We start from the raw sequence: 15,242 nt of genomic DNA, 5'->3' as shown, positions 1-15,242 counted from the left end.
ACAGAGCCCGACGCGGGGCTTGAACTCACAGACTGAGAGATCATGACCTGAGCTGAAGTCGGACACCCAACCGACTGAGACACCCAGGCGCCCCCCAAAAATGGATTTAAAAGAGAACATTTATCACTCCACCCAAATGAAGCTTGACTCTGCCCATGCCATCTTGAGGCTACATTCCTAGGCCTCAGCCTGAGGTTTCCAAGCAAGTGAGAGCATGTGTGCGGAGGGCAGAGGCTGGCAGGGCCAGCAGCCGGGGCTCCTCTGTGGGACACAGCTGCCCGCAGGGTCCTGGCCTGGCGAGGCCTGGGGAGCGTCTTATCGCATGAGCTCATGTGAAAGCCCCACGCCTCCGGGTCTCCAGCGAACATTTGCCATTCCTTTCCTGTCACCACCCCGCTCCGCGCTTGTGCCCATGAGCTCATCGTTGCTGGGCAAGTCCTCCCGGGGTCAGATAACTGCCAGGGGCAATTCCTTTCCCAGCCTCCTGCCCCTGCCCTGTGCCTCCGACAGACGGAGCAGGCCCTGACTCCCACTCTGTGGTTCCACACAGAACAGAGAATTGTGTGAGGTCAGCAGAAGTCTGGGGGGGCTTGACAGAGCTCTCCCACCCCAGCCCGGCCCCTGTCCCAGCCTCGCCTTGGTCTGGGAACTGCTCAGCCAGTGTGACCAGACAGACCCCACCTGGACGCCAGGCCCTGCCCATGTCTGAGCCACCGTCTTGTTTCTGTCTCAGTCCCAGACTCAGCAGCAACCTCGGGCCCAGGCACTGCCTCCCAGGTGGGTGTCAGCCAGAGGAAAGACTGGGGGAGGGGAGTCCCAAAGCTGTGAGGATCCCCACCCAGAAATGGAGGCTCTGTCTGTCCTGCTGGTATGAGGGAAGGTTTCTCAGGTGAGAGCTGGTTCATACGCTCGGTCTCCTACACGAGGGACCCCTGTGTCCCAAGCCTCCTGCTGCTGAGAATCCAAGGTGAGGCTTAGTCGTCTTTCTCTCAGGGACAACTGAAAAGAGAATGACCACCCCTTTTCCTGTGAGTGTCACCCCTTCACTTTCAGAAGCTCGTCCCAGCCAGCTGAGGCCTCAGACCACCTAATTCATGCTGTCCCCTCATCCCCCGCGGACAGGTGTGTTTCCCCGATGCTAGAAGACCTCAGAACCGCACTGTTCCCAACCAGTCTGGCCCCATCCTTTCCAGACCTCCCAGAAACTGAAGAAGGAAAGAATGGGAGGAGGGGACCGTGTGGTCCCAGAGAAATGGCTGCTGACAGATGGGACAAAGGCCCTAGAACTCCGAACACCGCCCCCCCCCCCCCCCCCCGCACACACACACACCCAGAAAATGGCCACGAGTGGCAGAGGAGCTGTGTCTGTTTCTCTGCCAAGCCGCACACCACATTCCCACGGGAGCCACTCGGCACAGGGTGGAGACAGCTGTTCCCCTCAGCAGATGTTCTCGCGGGAGGCAGGGGAGCTCACTCCCAAGCCGGATCCTCATGACTCACCCCGTAGGCCTAAGCGGCCTGCTGAGCCTGCCGTGTGACGAAGGCAGATCAGACAGCCAGTGGGGGGCCCCATAGCCTTCCGCAAAATGAAGCTGCTAGCAGCTTTGCCGGCACCTTCCTGCTGCGAGGGCAGAGGCTATCTCTGTCCCTGCTGTCCCCCTAAGGCTGAGCACAATGCTGGCCTTAAATTCCTGTGCATTTATTAAGCACCTGCCTTGTGGCTGGCAGTACGCAAGGAACTGAGACTACTGAGGTAGACATAGGAGCTCCTCACAAAACTGACAGATGGTGGCATTAAGGTTATGACGGTGGCATGCACAAGGGGCTATGGGACTCAGGCTGGGCCCCTGCTGACTGTGCTGAACCAGAGGAGAAGTCTATGGGGCCCGTCAGGCCCAGGGAGAGCCCCGGCCCTCAGAAGGTTCATCACACCAGAAGATTCCCAGGCCCATCCCGCGTCATTTCAGATCCTACCAGGTCCTTCTGCCAGAAACAAGCCTGTCCTGGAGGCTCTCCCACCTCAGCAAGGCTCAGAAACCTTTCCTGACTGTCACACACCCTTCTCCGTGAGGCTCACCTCCTGGAAGGTTCTCGCTGAGCATTCGCAGCCACGCCACCCTAGTCTGCAGTCCACACTACGTGAAAACTCAAGGAGACAAAGAGAAGGTGGCGTGGCCAAGATCCAGGGAGGGTCTAGCGCCAGGGAGGGTATGAGGCCAGGATGTCCAGACCATGACGCCCAATCCCTCTGAGCCCAAGTTCCCTCAGGGGGTAATAGGAAGGGGCAGGATCCCACTGTCTGGGCTGCCGGATCCGGGCACTGTTCTCTGAAGCCAGGCACCCTGTCTCCCAACCCCTCTACCTCCATGCCTGGCCCAGCTACCTCCCAGCTTTCTGGATTTTCTCATAGCACATCACTCACCACGCTGTGTTTCTCTTAGTTGCGTGAAACCTATTCTGCCTGAGAAACTCATTTGGATTTAATGGGGTAAGAAGGTGTTGAAGTTAGAAATATTTGCTTAGTTTAGCAATACGTATAAGCTCATGTCACCTTCATTTTACTGAAGTGAAGCCTCCTCACCAGGCTGTGAGCTAGATCAGGCACTAATTTCTACAGAGTCAATGTAATATTTTTAATCATCCCCTCCAATAATTTACAACATGATTTTTCGAGACAACATGGCCAGCAGTTAGTCTGGACCCAGTCATTGAACGTGGTCCTGATGATTTGCTTTGTTATTTCCTTAGGGGAACCACTCAGTCCCTCCACACAGTTTTCTTCTCCAAATATTGTCCCCTTTGTCCTTCTATCCATCTCTGAAAGTGCATGAGGAAGGCCCGACGCCCCCAGATGTCCTCACCCTCACATCAGGGACGTCTGGGGGAGCAGCGGGGCTCTGGCAGACTGCTTATTCCGGGAATGAAAGTTTGGAGGTCCGGCAGTGGGCACCAAGGGTGTGGGCTGTCCTGGGGATCAATCAGGGTGCTTTCTTGCAAGTGACAGAAACGGACCAGCTGAGTAAAGAACAGGGATTTATTAAAGGGCATTGGGCGGTCTGAGAAGGCTGGGAAACAGCTGATCCAGGACCAGTCAAGCTGCAGTGGGTCTGTTGAGGCCTTCCGAGATATTCCTGGCCACCAACACTTATGATAACACTGGGTCAATAGCAACCCTGACACAGGACAGTGGATTCTATCGCTACCACCCACCATGCCCTCTTGGATGTGACTAAGAGCATTCCACATGGCACGGACTTCTCTGAGACCATGGCTCCCGATTTAAAACCCAGGGGGTCCAAGTCACAAACCCCTGCCTCATCTGCAGGTCAGGCAAGCAAGCATTTGGCAATTCAGCTTCTTCCAGGGGGCTGAGAAGCCAGGCAGCAAAAAATCACTGCTATGCATCCAGTACACCGAGACTGCCTCCCCTCCTTACCAACTCCCTGGAGCCCAAGATCCTGAATCATCTGTTTGATTAGAAGTTCTGAACCCTATTGAACTCTACACTAGAGCCTCCCCTCTTACGTTATTTCACCCCTGAGGCAAAGCCACCCTCATCTGGAAAGGAGAGAACCTTCTCCTTGCCCATCCTGCTCTGAGACGGAGGGACCGTACCGAGCAATCCAGGAACAAAGGTTTGTTGTGTTCTGCTGCACATTGGGCCCAGAAACAATTCACACAGGCACAAGGGTGATTTCCAAACAATATATGGGCTTTGGGTTTTATTATTATTATTTTTAATGTTTCTTTGTTTTTGAGAGAGAGAGAGAGTGTGTGAACTGGGGAGGGACAGAGAGAGAGAGAGAGAGAGAGACGCAGAATCTGAAGCGGGCTCCAGGCTCCCAGCTGTCAGCACAGAGCCTGACATGGGGCTTGAACTCACCAACCGGGAGATCATGACCTGAGCTGAAGTTGGGCACTTAACCGACTGAGCCTCCCAGGCACTCTGGGCTTCAGGCTTTTTTAGGGTGGCAGGGCTTGGGCTTAAAAGTATTTTCCAACCCCTGGGGAGCCCAGATTGTAAGAAGTGTGTTCCCTCCAACCCCTCATTAGCATCTGGCTTGGTCGTGTGTCTCTGGCTAGTGTTTCTGGCCATTTACATTTTAGAAACTGCTCACCAGAAAGTGGTTGATGATCACACACTCCTGGGACAGAAATCCACAGAGGACTTTCAGGCTTGGGAAACTCAAAGGTGGGGCTCCCTCAGCCGACTGGTGGCCCTGAATCCTGATAGACCAATCCTATAATCCCTTCTGTGGAGGGGCCAAGAGTCTTCTATAAGACCCTTGGGGCCCCTTCTACCCACATGGGAAAGCCCCCTTCCTTGAAGACTGTGGACTCCAACAAATCTGAAACACAATCTCCAAGACCAGACAGTAGAAGGCCTCCTCCAGGTACACTCCAAGAAGGCGAGCTCACTGTAGGGACGTCTATAGCAGCGAGAAGCTCTGCCTCTTTGGAAAACTCCATATGATCAACATTTGACCAGAGCCCAGCCAGGGCAAGCCAATCTCCAGGACACAGACCTTGGCAGCAGACCTGCCCCTTCTGGAAACATCTGGCGCTCGCTCCATACCGAGGTCAGGATGCTGAACCATCTTTGGTTCAGAGGGCCCCTCGCCTTCATCTCCCTCCTCACCTTCTCAGCGTTTAGGCTTCGGCCTCTACTCCCTCGCCTGCTTGTTAAAAGCCACGTGGGGAGCAGTTGTTCCCCGCCCCCCCCCCAAGGAACTGAGCCTATCTATTGAGGCTATCTGTCAACCCTATCTGTCTTTTATTTTTGAAAAGGGCAAAAAAAAAAAGGAGGGATAAACTCTGACGTCATGAGCTTGCGTGGGACAGTGGGCTTGGAGGCCATCTGGAGCAGGTGCTGGCAGGGCCCCTGGGAAAGAAGAAGGGCAGCTGGCTCATCAGGTGGGGGTGTCCTGGGGTCAAAGACCTCATGGCACCATTAGGTTAAGCTTTCCTGGAATTTCTGGCCCAGGAAGGATAGATGAGTCTTCCTTGGCCTCCAGCTCCTCTCTTAAAGCCAATTCCTGTAGGTGCAGGACTCCTGGAGGAGGCACCAAGCGCCAGAAGACCTGGCCAAGCTTTGATCTCTGTGTCTTCTGTGGGTCTCCCCGTCAATCGGTTCTGAGGAATCTCAGGGGCACGGTGTCCTCCCCCTCCTCCCCAGGAGTGCGAGTGACGTTCAGATGCTTCTTCTGCCCCAGCTGCTCGTCCTGCCTTTGTCCAGGTGTTGGAAGCCTCTTGTCAGGCGTCCTGGTTCACTCTGCCCCCGTCCAGGAGGCAAGGACAGCTTTTTCGCAATTACAGGTGGTGAAACTGAAGGCCCAGAGCAGTGATGGGACTTGGCCCGGGTCCCGCTGAAATTTCCCTGCCCGGCCTCCATAAGATCTGCTCACCGCCTGTTCAGTGTCCTCTCTGGGAAGTTATGCAGCTGGAAGGGGGCCCCTGGGATGAAATAATTGCAGAGAAAACAGATGGGCTGCTGAGGATTCCTCCCTTCCTCTGTGTGCCTGAGAATCCTCCCGCTTTGCCCCAGGGCCAGGAGGGGGCGCTGTTCCACATGGAGCTAGTTCCCACCCCCTGGGCAGTCTGGTCTCAATCACTCCTTCCCCAGCCTCAGATAAGCCCTTATGCACACCCTTCTCACTGGAGGAATACTCAAGGCCCCTTTCATGTTCCATAGGGTCCTGCTAGCAGAGTGGACACCGACTGTTCCCACGAAGGGCGCCTTCTGTGCAAGACATTCGCCTTGCCTTCGTGGAGGAGAAAAAGGGGAAAGGGGCCCACAGGAATGGAGCCTTTTCTCTCCCTGTCCCCGCCTTTCTTTCAGAGGTCCGGAAGGGAGGAGAGGGTGCCAGTCTTGTGACTCTCTGATGCCTGGGGTTTGGCACACTTCAAGCTGGCTCTGACTTTCCCCAATCCCTGCTCCCTCTCCGTGCCTCCCCACAACTGACCACTCTCCCTCAGTCCTAACCTTCAAGCTTGCTTTCTGTCTTCACCCTCAAGAATACAATAGGCTCCCACTCTTGCCAGACAAGCCCCTCCCTTGGCTGACTTGCCTCTCTCCCAAGCCTGCGTCTTCTGGATACCCTTACCTGAAGCCCCCACCCCACCCCCAGTCTGGGCACGCAGGGCCCTGCAATGTCACAGGCTGCACCCCTGCTTCCCTCAGTTTCCCTTTGGCGAGGTCACTCATTTTCTTTTACTGCAGCCCTCTAAGTCTGGGTGCACTACATGGTTAGCCCAAAGGGCTGCTCTCCAACTAGATTTCCCTCCTTATCCCATCTGCCCTCCTGCCTTCTGGGTCTCCCTCCCCACCCCCCCCCACCCCCCCCCCCCACCTCCCGCCTCCACCTACCACCAGCTCTGCACAGACTTTTCCTCTCCAGGAAGCCCACCCAGCTAGCCCAAGCTGGGGGAGCTGCCCTCCCTCCCCACCGTTGTCCTTTTCAGCCTACAAACCTAGTGTCTGTTTCCTGGATTCCTTCCCTGCAGGGATGCAAACCCACAGGCTTCCTGGGTGCTCCATGGACACTTAGGGAACCAGTGGGCAGATAAAGGACACATAACCGGATTCCCTACAGCACTGCCAGACTCCCAAGGCCCAGTGGACTTTTCTCTCTCCTTTGCCATCAGGAGGAGTGTTCACACTGAGCATTCCATAAACTGCCTCCAACAGCTCCTGTTCAGCTGCTCAGTGGGTCCAGCTTTCCCAGGCCTGGCCCCTGGGTCAGAGCAGAACCAAGCAGACCTCATGAGGGAAAAGCAGGAAGGAGGGACCTGAGTCCCTGTTCTAGACCCAAGAGGGAGAGAGCTTCCTCTGCAGCTCAATGTGGGAGGAACCCAAGGCAGTCGCGTGCGGACTACCTCCTTTCTGGAAGGTTCCTCCAGCCTAGTCCTTCAGCTTCTATCCACCCCACCTCCCAGACCCCAGCTAAGTGAGAGTGGCTCCACAGCCTGCCCCAGGGAAGCCTCGCTCTGCAGGTAACTCTTCCAGGATCTGGTCTGCCCCAAAGGACCGTAGTCCAGTAGTCAGAAGCGAGGGCTCACCAGAAGTTTCCACTTCTGAATAGGAGAAGTAGAGTCCAGGGTGTTGGCTCTGCCCACACTGGGGTGGGGTTGGGTGGGGTCCATTTATTTAATTTAGTCTCAATGCTCAAAGAGAGGGGAGACTTAGATAGTTACCCAGCTGTCACTAAGTGCATCCAAGGGACACCAAATACAGGAAGAACCAGCCTGAAGAAGAGACATTCAGACAGAAGGAGGTGACCAAGGTGCACCGGAAGCTTCCAACCTGTCCTTAATAAGGGGTTTCAGAGGATGTGGCTGTTGTCCCCTGGAAATGAGTTCAGTGACTGGGTCTAGACTCAATCTGCTCGGCTCCTTAAATAGATGTAAATAAAACAAGTGTCAGAGACGTTCCAGATTGGTAACATTCCACTTTGATCAGTAGCCAAAGAGGAGAGAGGACTTCCATCACTCACCAGGAAATGCCTCCCTCTTCCTCCTCCTTGCTCCTCTTCCTCACCTCTCAAAGAGTGGTGCCACTCCATGCTACCACGGAGCAACAATCAGAGGGGGCTGCATGGAAGTGGTGAATCAACTCACTAGAACTCCCAAAAGGTGTCCTGTCAATGTCTGAATCTTCTTCTAGACTCAGAAATTCTGCTACCCCAAACTGAGGGCTCGTGTCAGTTACTTCCTAAACAAAGGGAACTTGGGCTCCGTGGGTCTGCAATTTCTTACCCAGAGTGCCAGGTGGGACGGGGAAAGCCTGAAAAAATGGTGGCGCCATTGCCTCCTGCCTCCAGACACGGGCTCCACTGCGGGAGCTATCCACATGGCACCTGATTCCCTCGGCCCTTATTTTTTTTTTTAATGTTTATTTTATTTTTTGAAAGAGAGAATGCGAGCAGGGGAGGGACAGAGAGAGAGGGAGAGGAAAAGAATCCCAAGCAGGCTCTGCATTGTCAGTGCAGAGCCTGATGTGGGGCTCGAACTCATGAACCGTGAGATCATGACCTGAGCCGAAATCAAGAGTCGGATGCTAAACTGACTGAGCCACCCAGGTGCCCCCTCCCCCTGCCCTTCTTAACTGCCACTGCCCTCTGCCTCAGGCACAGCTTTCTCTCTCTGAAAAGACTCATCCAGACACCTGCATCCGGCTGCGGTCTTCGTGCCTAGGGACAACCACCATGCCCCTGTTGTCTGCTTTCCAGCAGAGTCCTGCTGGGTGGCTTTGGGGTCATACAGTTCCGCACCTCACTCAGTTCTTGAGGTGCCCAGCTCTCTGCCTCTGCTGCTCATCCCAAAGGGATTCCTCAGAGTCTGAGGAACGAAGACACCCTGCCCAAGGAGAGGGAGTTCCCAGCGACAGGTGTACCCGACTTTGTCCCTACAACTTTGAGAGAGACCTATCTAAGACTGAAAAAGCAAAGGCAATCACCTGTCACCGCTCAGGGAAGCCAGACGGGGCTCCAGGCTAGGTAAAGCTCTCTCCCCGTGCGGTGCAGGTGCACAGGACAGGGAGAGAACATCCCCACCCTGAGGTTCCTCGCGTGGGTGCAGACAGGGTCAGGCGCGCGCCCGTGAGCGCACCGGGAAGCTATCCGCCGGGTCAGACTTTGGGCGGGTTCCACGCGGCAGACCCACGCTGAACGCGAGCTGCACGCACGCACCGGCACCGGTATCTCGGCCCTCCTAGCCCACCTCGTTTGCAATTCACTCTCAAACACACCCTCAGGCAAAAAAGCTTTCACTGTCCGGTGTAGGACTTGCGCTCCCCCCTGCGGCCCCCGTCAAACCTCGCTCTCCCTGCGCCTCCCGCCCGGACCTCCGCCCCATCCTCTGCCTCCCCAACTTAAAGACTTCGGTGCAATCTAAACTCCCGAGTAGGTGAGAGGTGGAGCCGCAGTACCAGGCCTGAGCCTGTCTGGTGCCCAGGAAAGAGTTTGGCAACAAGACAGATCTGCGTGGATTTGGGGCTGTGCCAACTTTCTGGCTCTGTGGCTTTGGACAAGGGACTTAATTCCTCTGAGCCTGTCTTTGCACCTGCAAAGGAGGGAAACTGATTCCTCCTAGGGAGAGCGCGTGTGTTGAGGTCCCAGCGTGTGTGCAGGGCACCGGGAGCGCCGACGCTTGGCATGCCTGGCACGCACTCGCTGCAAATGGAGTTTCCTGTGCGCGCCGCTTTGCAGCGGCGAGTGCGGCGGGAGAGGGCTGGCGGAGCAGCGGGATCCCTCGGGGGTGGGATGTAGGTGGGGGCAAAGGGGGAGCCCCCGCAGCCCCCTCCCGGACCTCGGCGCGCGTGCCATTGGCCGGGGCGGCCGGGTGGGCGGGAGGATGACATCAGCGGCAGGTTGGATTATAAAGGCGCGAGCGGAGCCGCGGGCTCAGAGCGCACCCAGCCGGCGCCGCGCAGCACTGGGACTCGCGCCCACACCGCAGCCCAGCCAGCCTGCTCCGCGCTCGCCTGCTCCGTCTCCCGCCGGACCCGTGCGCCCTCGCTGCTGCGGCTCTGCGCCCCTCGACCCTGCCGGCACGATGCACCTCTCCCAGCTGCTGGCCTGCGCCCTGCTGCTCACGCTACTCTCGCTCCGGCCCTCTGAAGCCAAGCCCGGGGCGCCGCCGAAGGTGGGTGCTGTTGCATGGACATCGGGACTGTGAGGGACCATGGTGGGGCTGGGGCCCTAGGAGGATGCGGAGCACTAGAGGGAGCAGAGGGCGGGAAAGTGGCCCTCTGCTCAGAGATGTGCATGGGTGAGTGCCGGGAAGCCCTCGAAACCGACTCAGGGGGTCTACGTCCCCAGCCTCGGGAGCACGACGACAGATGCTGAGCCCCTGCCCCAATGTGGCCAGCCGGTCAGGGGGCAAAGGAGGGGAGGGCAAGGGGCTCCCGGAAGGAGCGGACAACGGCGGCTGCGTGGCAGGTGGATGCAGGGCCGGCTGTCCGGCATCTGTGGGGGCGCGTCAGGGCTCCGAAAGGACAAATCGCGCCGGCGGGCGCGAGGGGCTGGAGCATCAGGGGTCGCGCAAAGTACTTCGCGCGGCTCCCCGGCGTCCCTTCACCTGCCCGCCCTTTCCCTCGGACAGGTCCCGCGAACTCCGCCAGGGGAGGAGCTGGCCGAGCCCCAGGCTGCGGGCGGCGGTCAGAAGAAGGGCGACAAAACTCCCGGGGGTGGCGGCGCCAACCTCAAGGGCGACCGGTCGCGACTGCTCCGGGACCTGCGCGTGGACACCAAGTCGCGGGCGGCGTGGGCCCGCCTTCTGCACGAGCACCCTAACGCGCGCAAATACAAGGGAGGCAACAAGAAAGGCTTGTCCAAGGGCTGCTTCGGCCTCAAGCTGGACCGGATCGGCTCCATGAGCGGCTTGGGATGTTAGTGCGGCGACCCCTGGCGGCGGTGAGTACCATCAACCCCGGGCGCCCGGAGTTTGTGCACACCTGGCTCCCCCGCGGCACCTGCCAGAACCAAGCCTGAACCCCCGCCCGCCCGCAGGCCGGTTCCTCTCTGATCCCCTGGCGCTGGGGTCCTTCCGCCTCCCAGCCGACCTTTGGAGGAGAGCCAGGCGATCCCAGCACGAGATCCAGTGTGTGTGCAAGGCATTTGCCCCCAACCCCGTTTATCGTCCCGTTTTACACATGAAAAAAGTGAGGGATAGAGTGGTCAGGGCATTTGGGCCAGGTCAGAAATGGCTCAACAGGAATGAACCCGCCTAGCTTCCTTTAAGAAAGCAGCGACAGCTTGGTGGGGCCCTGCCCACACCGGGACCAGAAGTAAACCGGCAGCACTGGTCCCAAATCGCCATTTGGGAGCGTTGAGGGGCAATCGGGGTTTTGTGGGAGCAGAGGAGGAAGGACATACACACAAGTGGAGGGTAAGTTTATCTGCCAGACACTGTTTCATGGTGCCAGAGGTCAGGGCGGCTTCCTAGGACTGTGGTCCCTAAAGTAGGACAGATTTTATAGTCCTGTAGACAGAATAGTCCTCTGTTGGCATCAGCAGGTTGCCCTTCCGTCCTAGAGCGGTCTGATTCTTGTCCCTTCTCTAAACCGTGGCTGGGAGCAAACTGGTCTGTCCAGGGTCCTGATGCTGCTTCATGCCTGCCTGACTTCAGGATGGAAACTCAGTGTTTGTGGCACTATTTCACGGCAGAGAAAAAGACTAAAAATATTTTATTATTATTATTATTATTATTATTATTATTATTATTATTTTGCCCCAATCTGAACCTATGTGCCCATCTGAGTTCCTCCCCAACCTGCCCACCTCCCCAACAGGGGTCCCTGTTTCTGGCGTTGCCCCCTCACCCTCCACTAGGGCTGGAAACCCCTGTGCTACCTTCAGCCCCTGCCAGGGGCTGCATCCTGGCGACGTTGCAAAGATCCTCCCCCCTCACCCCTTTCTCTCCTTTCCTGTTGCCCATCAGCTCCCGTGGTAAACCAGGGTGGTAAAACCACTTCTGAAATTGACATTCAAGTGCTTTAGGAACAGACTCCTGCTGGCTTCCAGCCTTTCCCTGCAGCCTGTCTGTCCCACTCCCCACTCCAAGCCATGGGGAAGCTGCTCTCTCGCCCAAGAAGCCTTGTCAGCGTCCACACTGTCTTCCTCCAGAGGGCAATGAGAGCGCCCCTCTGAAAATATCCAGCACGTTGCCTAAGCCGTTTTTACAGCACAGAACACGTTTTCACCCGAGCCATAGTTGCTTGGGAACCTGTTTACCACTCCCAGATTAACTCATGAGCAACTTGAGGGCCAGGTGCTAACCTAAGGTGATCTGGGACCCACAGCACCCCCAAAGAAGCTCTGAAAAATGTTTGTCAATGACCAAAGAAACATGCCCCACCCAGCTTAGGGGCACTCCTCTCACACCTGCCCTGGGTTTTAGCAGGGTTTCCTCTCTGTGCCAGACTTGACTGAGCTGTGAGCTCCTCCCCATTTCGGCAAGGGGCTTCATTTGTCTGAGGTCTTGACTCGCCCCTGCACAGGAGGGCCCAGCCTCTACCAGCACATAATTCTAGCACATGGGGCCCAGCCTCTACTAGCTTCCACTATAATGGTTTTGCTCTCATCTTTCCTGTCTAAACAATGAAGAGATGGAGCCACAGGCCTCACACCTTCAGTTCACATTGTGATTTAAGCACCAAGCTCACACTTCCCGGTCTAAACAAATGTCCAGTGGGTTAGCAGGAGACGAGATGAGGAAGAAGGCCTGGAAAGTGCCTGGCATGCACATCCCCCTAGGCTCGTTGCTCTTGGGTGTGGCTGTCTGGGGGCACCAGGTGATGGTCCGGTGGGTGGGGAGGTGCTGGGCAGGAGGCCAGATCGCTAGGACTTCTCAGCCCCTTTGACTAAGGAAGTTTGTCATCCTCCTGGAAGTTCTGTCCTTGAGCTGAACAGCCACCTCTAACACCCTTAACCTTCTCGACCCCACTCTCCCCCCCACCCCACCCACCATGAGAAGGCAAAGCATCCTTCCCATTGCCCCGCAGCCTCCTAGTGGAGATGCCCAAGGGGTCTCACTGTCTCCGCTTACAAGAGAAAGACAGCTGAGATGTTTCACATTAATGGAAACTCGTCCCAGGCTGTGGCCATGTCTTCTTCACTCAGGAGTTGACTTTGGCTCTAAGCAGTCACCATAATGACTGTCGCTGATGGTTATAGCCTTGATTATAAAATTCTAATGACAGAGATGGGGTGTGGCCGATGCCTGAATGAACACCTTGCCCGGGAGCCCCAGGGACATCACAGACATCTATCATCTGTTTAAACACATGGGACGGCCAGAGACGGAAGTTGAGGGACAGTTCATCAAGGTGTTGAAGCCCGGGGTCCCTCCGCGTGTGCTGGCCTCTGGGAGGGCACTGCACTGTCTCAGGAGGACTCTTCCCTCGGGCCCCAGAGCACCTACATGGCCACTGGCAGAGAGCTGGAGAGCCCTCGTCAAAGGACTCTTAACTCTCCGCCCAGCACACCCAGCATGGCCACTCATTGCCCCAGGGCTGGCGTGAGACCCCACTCCCCCTGCGTCTGAAGGGGACCCTTTCTGAGGTGAAGCCAGCTAGAGGAGGAAGTGCTATTTAATGAGTGGCAGCTGTGACCCAGACACTCTGCCGGTGCCCAACGTGTGGCCCACCTGTTGAATCTTAAAGCTGGCCCGGGGAGGTGGCTATTATCCCATTTTATGGGTGAGGAAAGCGATACTCAAAGCTATCCAGGGCCATCCAGGAAGTGAATGTCAGAGTTGGGATTTGAGCCCAGAATTCCCAACTCTTCAGATGTTTGTCTCCCCCTCCCCACTGCTGTCACGTAGACACAGAAAGCCGAGGTGGCACCTGACTGAGGGTTTTTGTTGCAGCAAAAAAGGGAAAAGGGCATTTCTACTCTCTTTCCCTCACTGTGTCTCACCGAGTGCCAAGGGCAAGGCCTGTAGTTAGACTCAGGGGGAGGAGGGCTGGCAGACATTCTGGGGCAGGAAGTGCCAAGGGCACAGCAGGAGATGAGGTGACCCCAGGAGAGAAGGACCCCTTTCCCTCCATAGGACCGCCTTCTCCGGGCTGGTGGGGCAAGGCGGGTCATTGCTTCACGCTGCTGTGGAAAGGGACTGTCCCGCAGGCTGGGCTTTCTCGGCTAAGGGGCCAGAACTAAGTGTCCCGTGTCCCCTCTGTGTTTTAGGATTGGAAACTTGCTCCGTTTTGCTGAGGTCATTCTTGGTCATCAGCCTCACGGCATCTGGAAGCATCTCCAACGCAATGTGGCTTTTACATTTCTTTTTTTTTTTTTTTTTCCTGGTACTGGGAATACACCACACCAGCTGTTTTATTATTATTCGGGAAGGGGGGTATGATTTTATTGTTTGTTTTTTTTTTGAAAATGAAAAATAAAAAGTTATATATTATATATATATTATATACATGAAACACGCACACCTACACCAACATGATGACAAGGGACAGTTTTTAAGAGACTGACAAAACCAGCTGTAAAACATTGCTGTTTGTAAATTCGTGTCATGCATAAATGTATTTATGTTGTAAAGCTATTTATATTGTTTATAAAGAGATATTTATAAAAATTTTATTTATGTAACTAAATGAAAGAAGTCAACCATTGTAATGTTTCTGTCTTAACTAGTTGAAAAATGTAAAAAAAAAAAAAAAGTCATTCCATGAACATCTTGAAAACTGTCTTTATTTACGTACTACATTTATTTTTCAGAAATTAGTCTTAGAGGGAGGATGTGAAGACAAGGCTTTTGCCTCTAAACAGATCTAACAGCCAGGTTCCCGATTCTGGATTTGTTTGTATCAGATTCCCCTGGGGATCTTGCTAAAAGTACTGACTTCTGCCCCCACGTACCCCCAATGAACCGAATCTGAGTCTCCCGGGGGGGATAAGACTTGCCGTTTGGATTTTGTCTCCAGTGATTCTGACCAGTTCAGCCAGAATGGGAAGCTCTGGTCAGAACACTTCACAGCTGGGAAGTCAGATGCCTGGAGTTAAATTAAAATTGAACTTAGCCGACTGAAGGTCCTGTAATTCTAGTCCATCTTCTCTCTGTGACCACAGGAGAGAAAGAACGGGAAACTTCCCTTTTGTTTGGGGGACATTTAGGTTTCTGTATATCTTGCAGAATTGGTCAGGTTACCTTGTGAAACTTAGCGCACGAAAGCCTACAGTGTGTAGTTGTTACCTCATATTGACTGTCACGGTCAACGGGGACCTGAGGCCGAGGACCTCAGAGAGAACAAGGAGGCATTAGCTTCCCTATTTGCACAGCATGCTGTGCTTTGCCAGGGGGGTGTGGTTTTTCTTTTCACTTGAAGCTGCTAACAGTTATGATTCCTATGCCCCATGGAGCCTGAATGTGAAAGCGTGAGTCCTTAAAATCTCTTCTCCTGAAACCTGCGGGAAACTAAAATAATTCCCAGATAATCTCACTGCATCCTTGGTGTGGTGACACTCTGTTGCCACCTGAGCCCATCTGTCTTCTGCCCCGTTTGGCGAAAGCAAGGACAAAAAGAGCCTTTCAGGCTGGTTACGCCAGGCGGCCTCGACCCTGCTCAGGGGAGTTGGGAGTGGTGCGGCCCCGAGGTCATGGGGTCAGCAGGCCTGGCTGAGTGCTTCCCGAAGAAAGCTGGCAGGTGGGGGAGGTGGCCAAAGCACCCGGCCTTTCTGCTGGCCTCTGAGCTCCATGGCCTTTCTTCCCTCCAGTAGCAGGTTCTCAGGACA

At 55.4% G+C, this 15,242-nt stretch overlaps 1 protein-coding gene and 1 long non-coding RNA gene across 2 annotated transcripts; both read left to right on the top strand.

Annotated features, from left to right (window-relative positions):
* Positions 1 to 594: 594 nt before the first annotated feature.
* LOC123599626 lies at positions 595 to 5,043 on the top strand. The gene is made up of 3 exons (XR_006713231.1): positions 595 to 777; positions 2,749 to 3,635; positions 4,108 to 5,043. It is a non-coding gene; the product is annotated as an uncharacterized LOC123599626 (long non-coding RNA).
* Positions 5,044 to 9,381: 4,338 nt separating this feature from the next.
* Positions 9,382 to 13,833, top strand: NPPC (natriuretic peptide C). The gene is made up of 3 exons (XM_045481712.1): positions 9,382 to 9,642; positions 10,102 to 10,412; positions 13,686 to 13,833. The coding sequence occupies exons 1-2, from the start codon at positions 9,553 to 9,555 to the stop codon at positions 10,390 to 10,392; spliced, it is 381 nt and encodes a 126-aa protein (XP_045337668.1). The 5' UTR covers positions 9,382 to 9,552; the 3' UTR covers positions 10,393 to 10,412; positions 13,686 to 13,833.
* The last annotated feature ends 1,409 nt before the right edge of the window (positions 13,834 to 15,242 follow it).

Source organism: Leopardus geoffroyi, chromosome C1 (genome assembly GCF_018350155.1).
Source record: "Leopardus geoffroyi isolate Oge1 chromosome C1, O.geoffroyi_Oge1_pat1.0, whole genome shotgun sequence".
In the NCBI taxonomy this organism is placed as follows: domain Eukaryota; kingdom Metazoa; phylum Chordata; class Mammalia; order Carnivora; family Felidae; genus Leopardus; species Leopardus geoffroyi.
The sequence above is the reverse complement of the archived record's forward strand: the minus strand, read 5'-3'. Positions and strand labels throughout refer to the sequence as shown.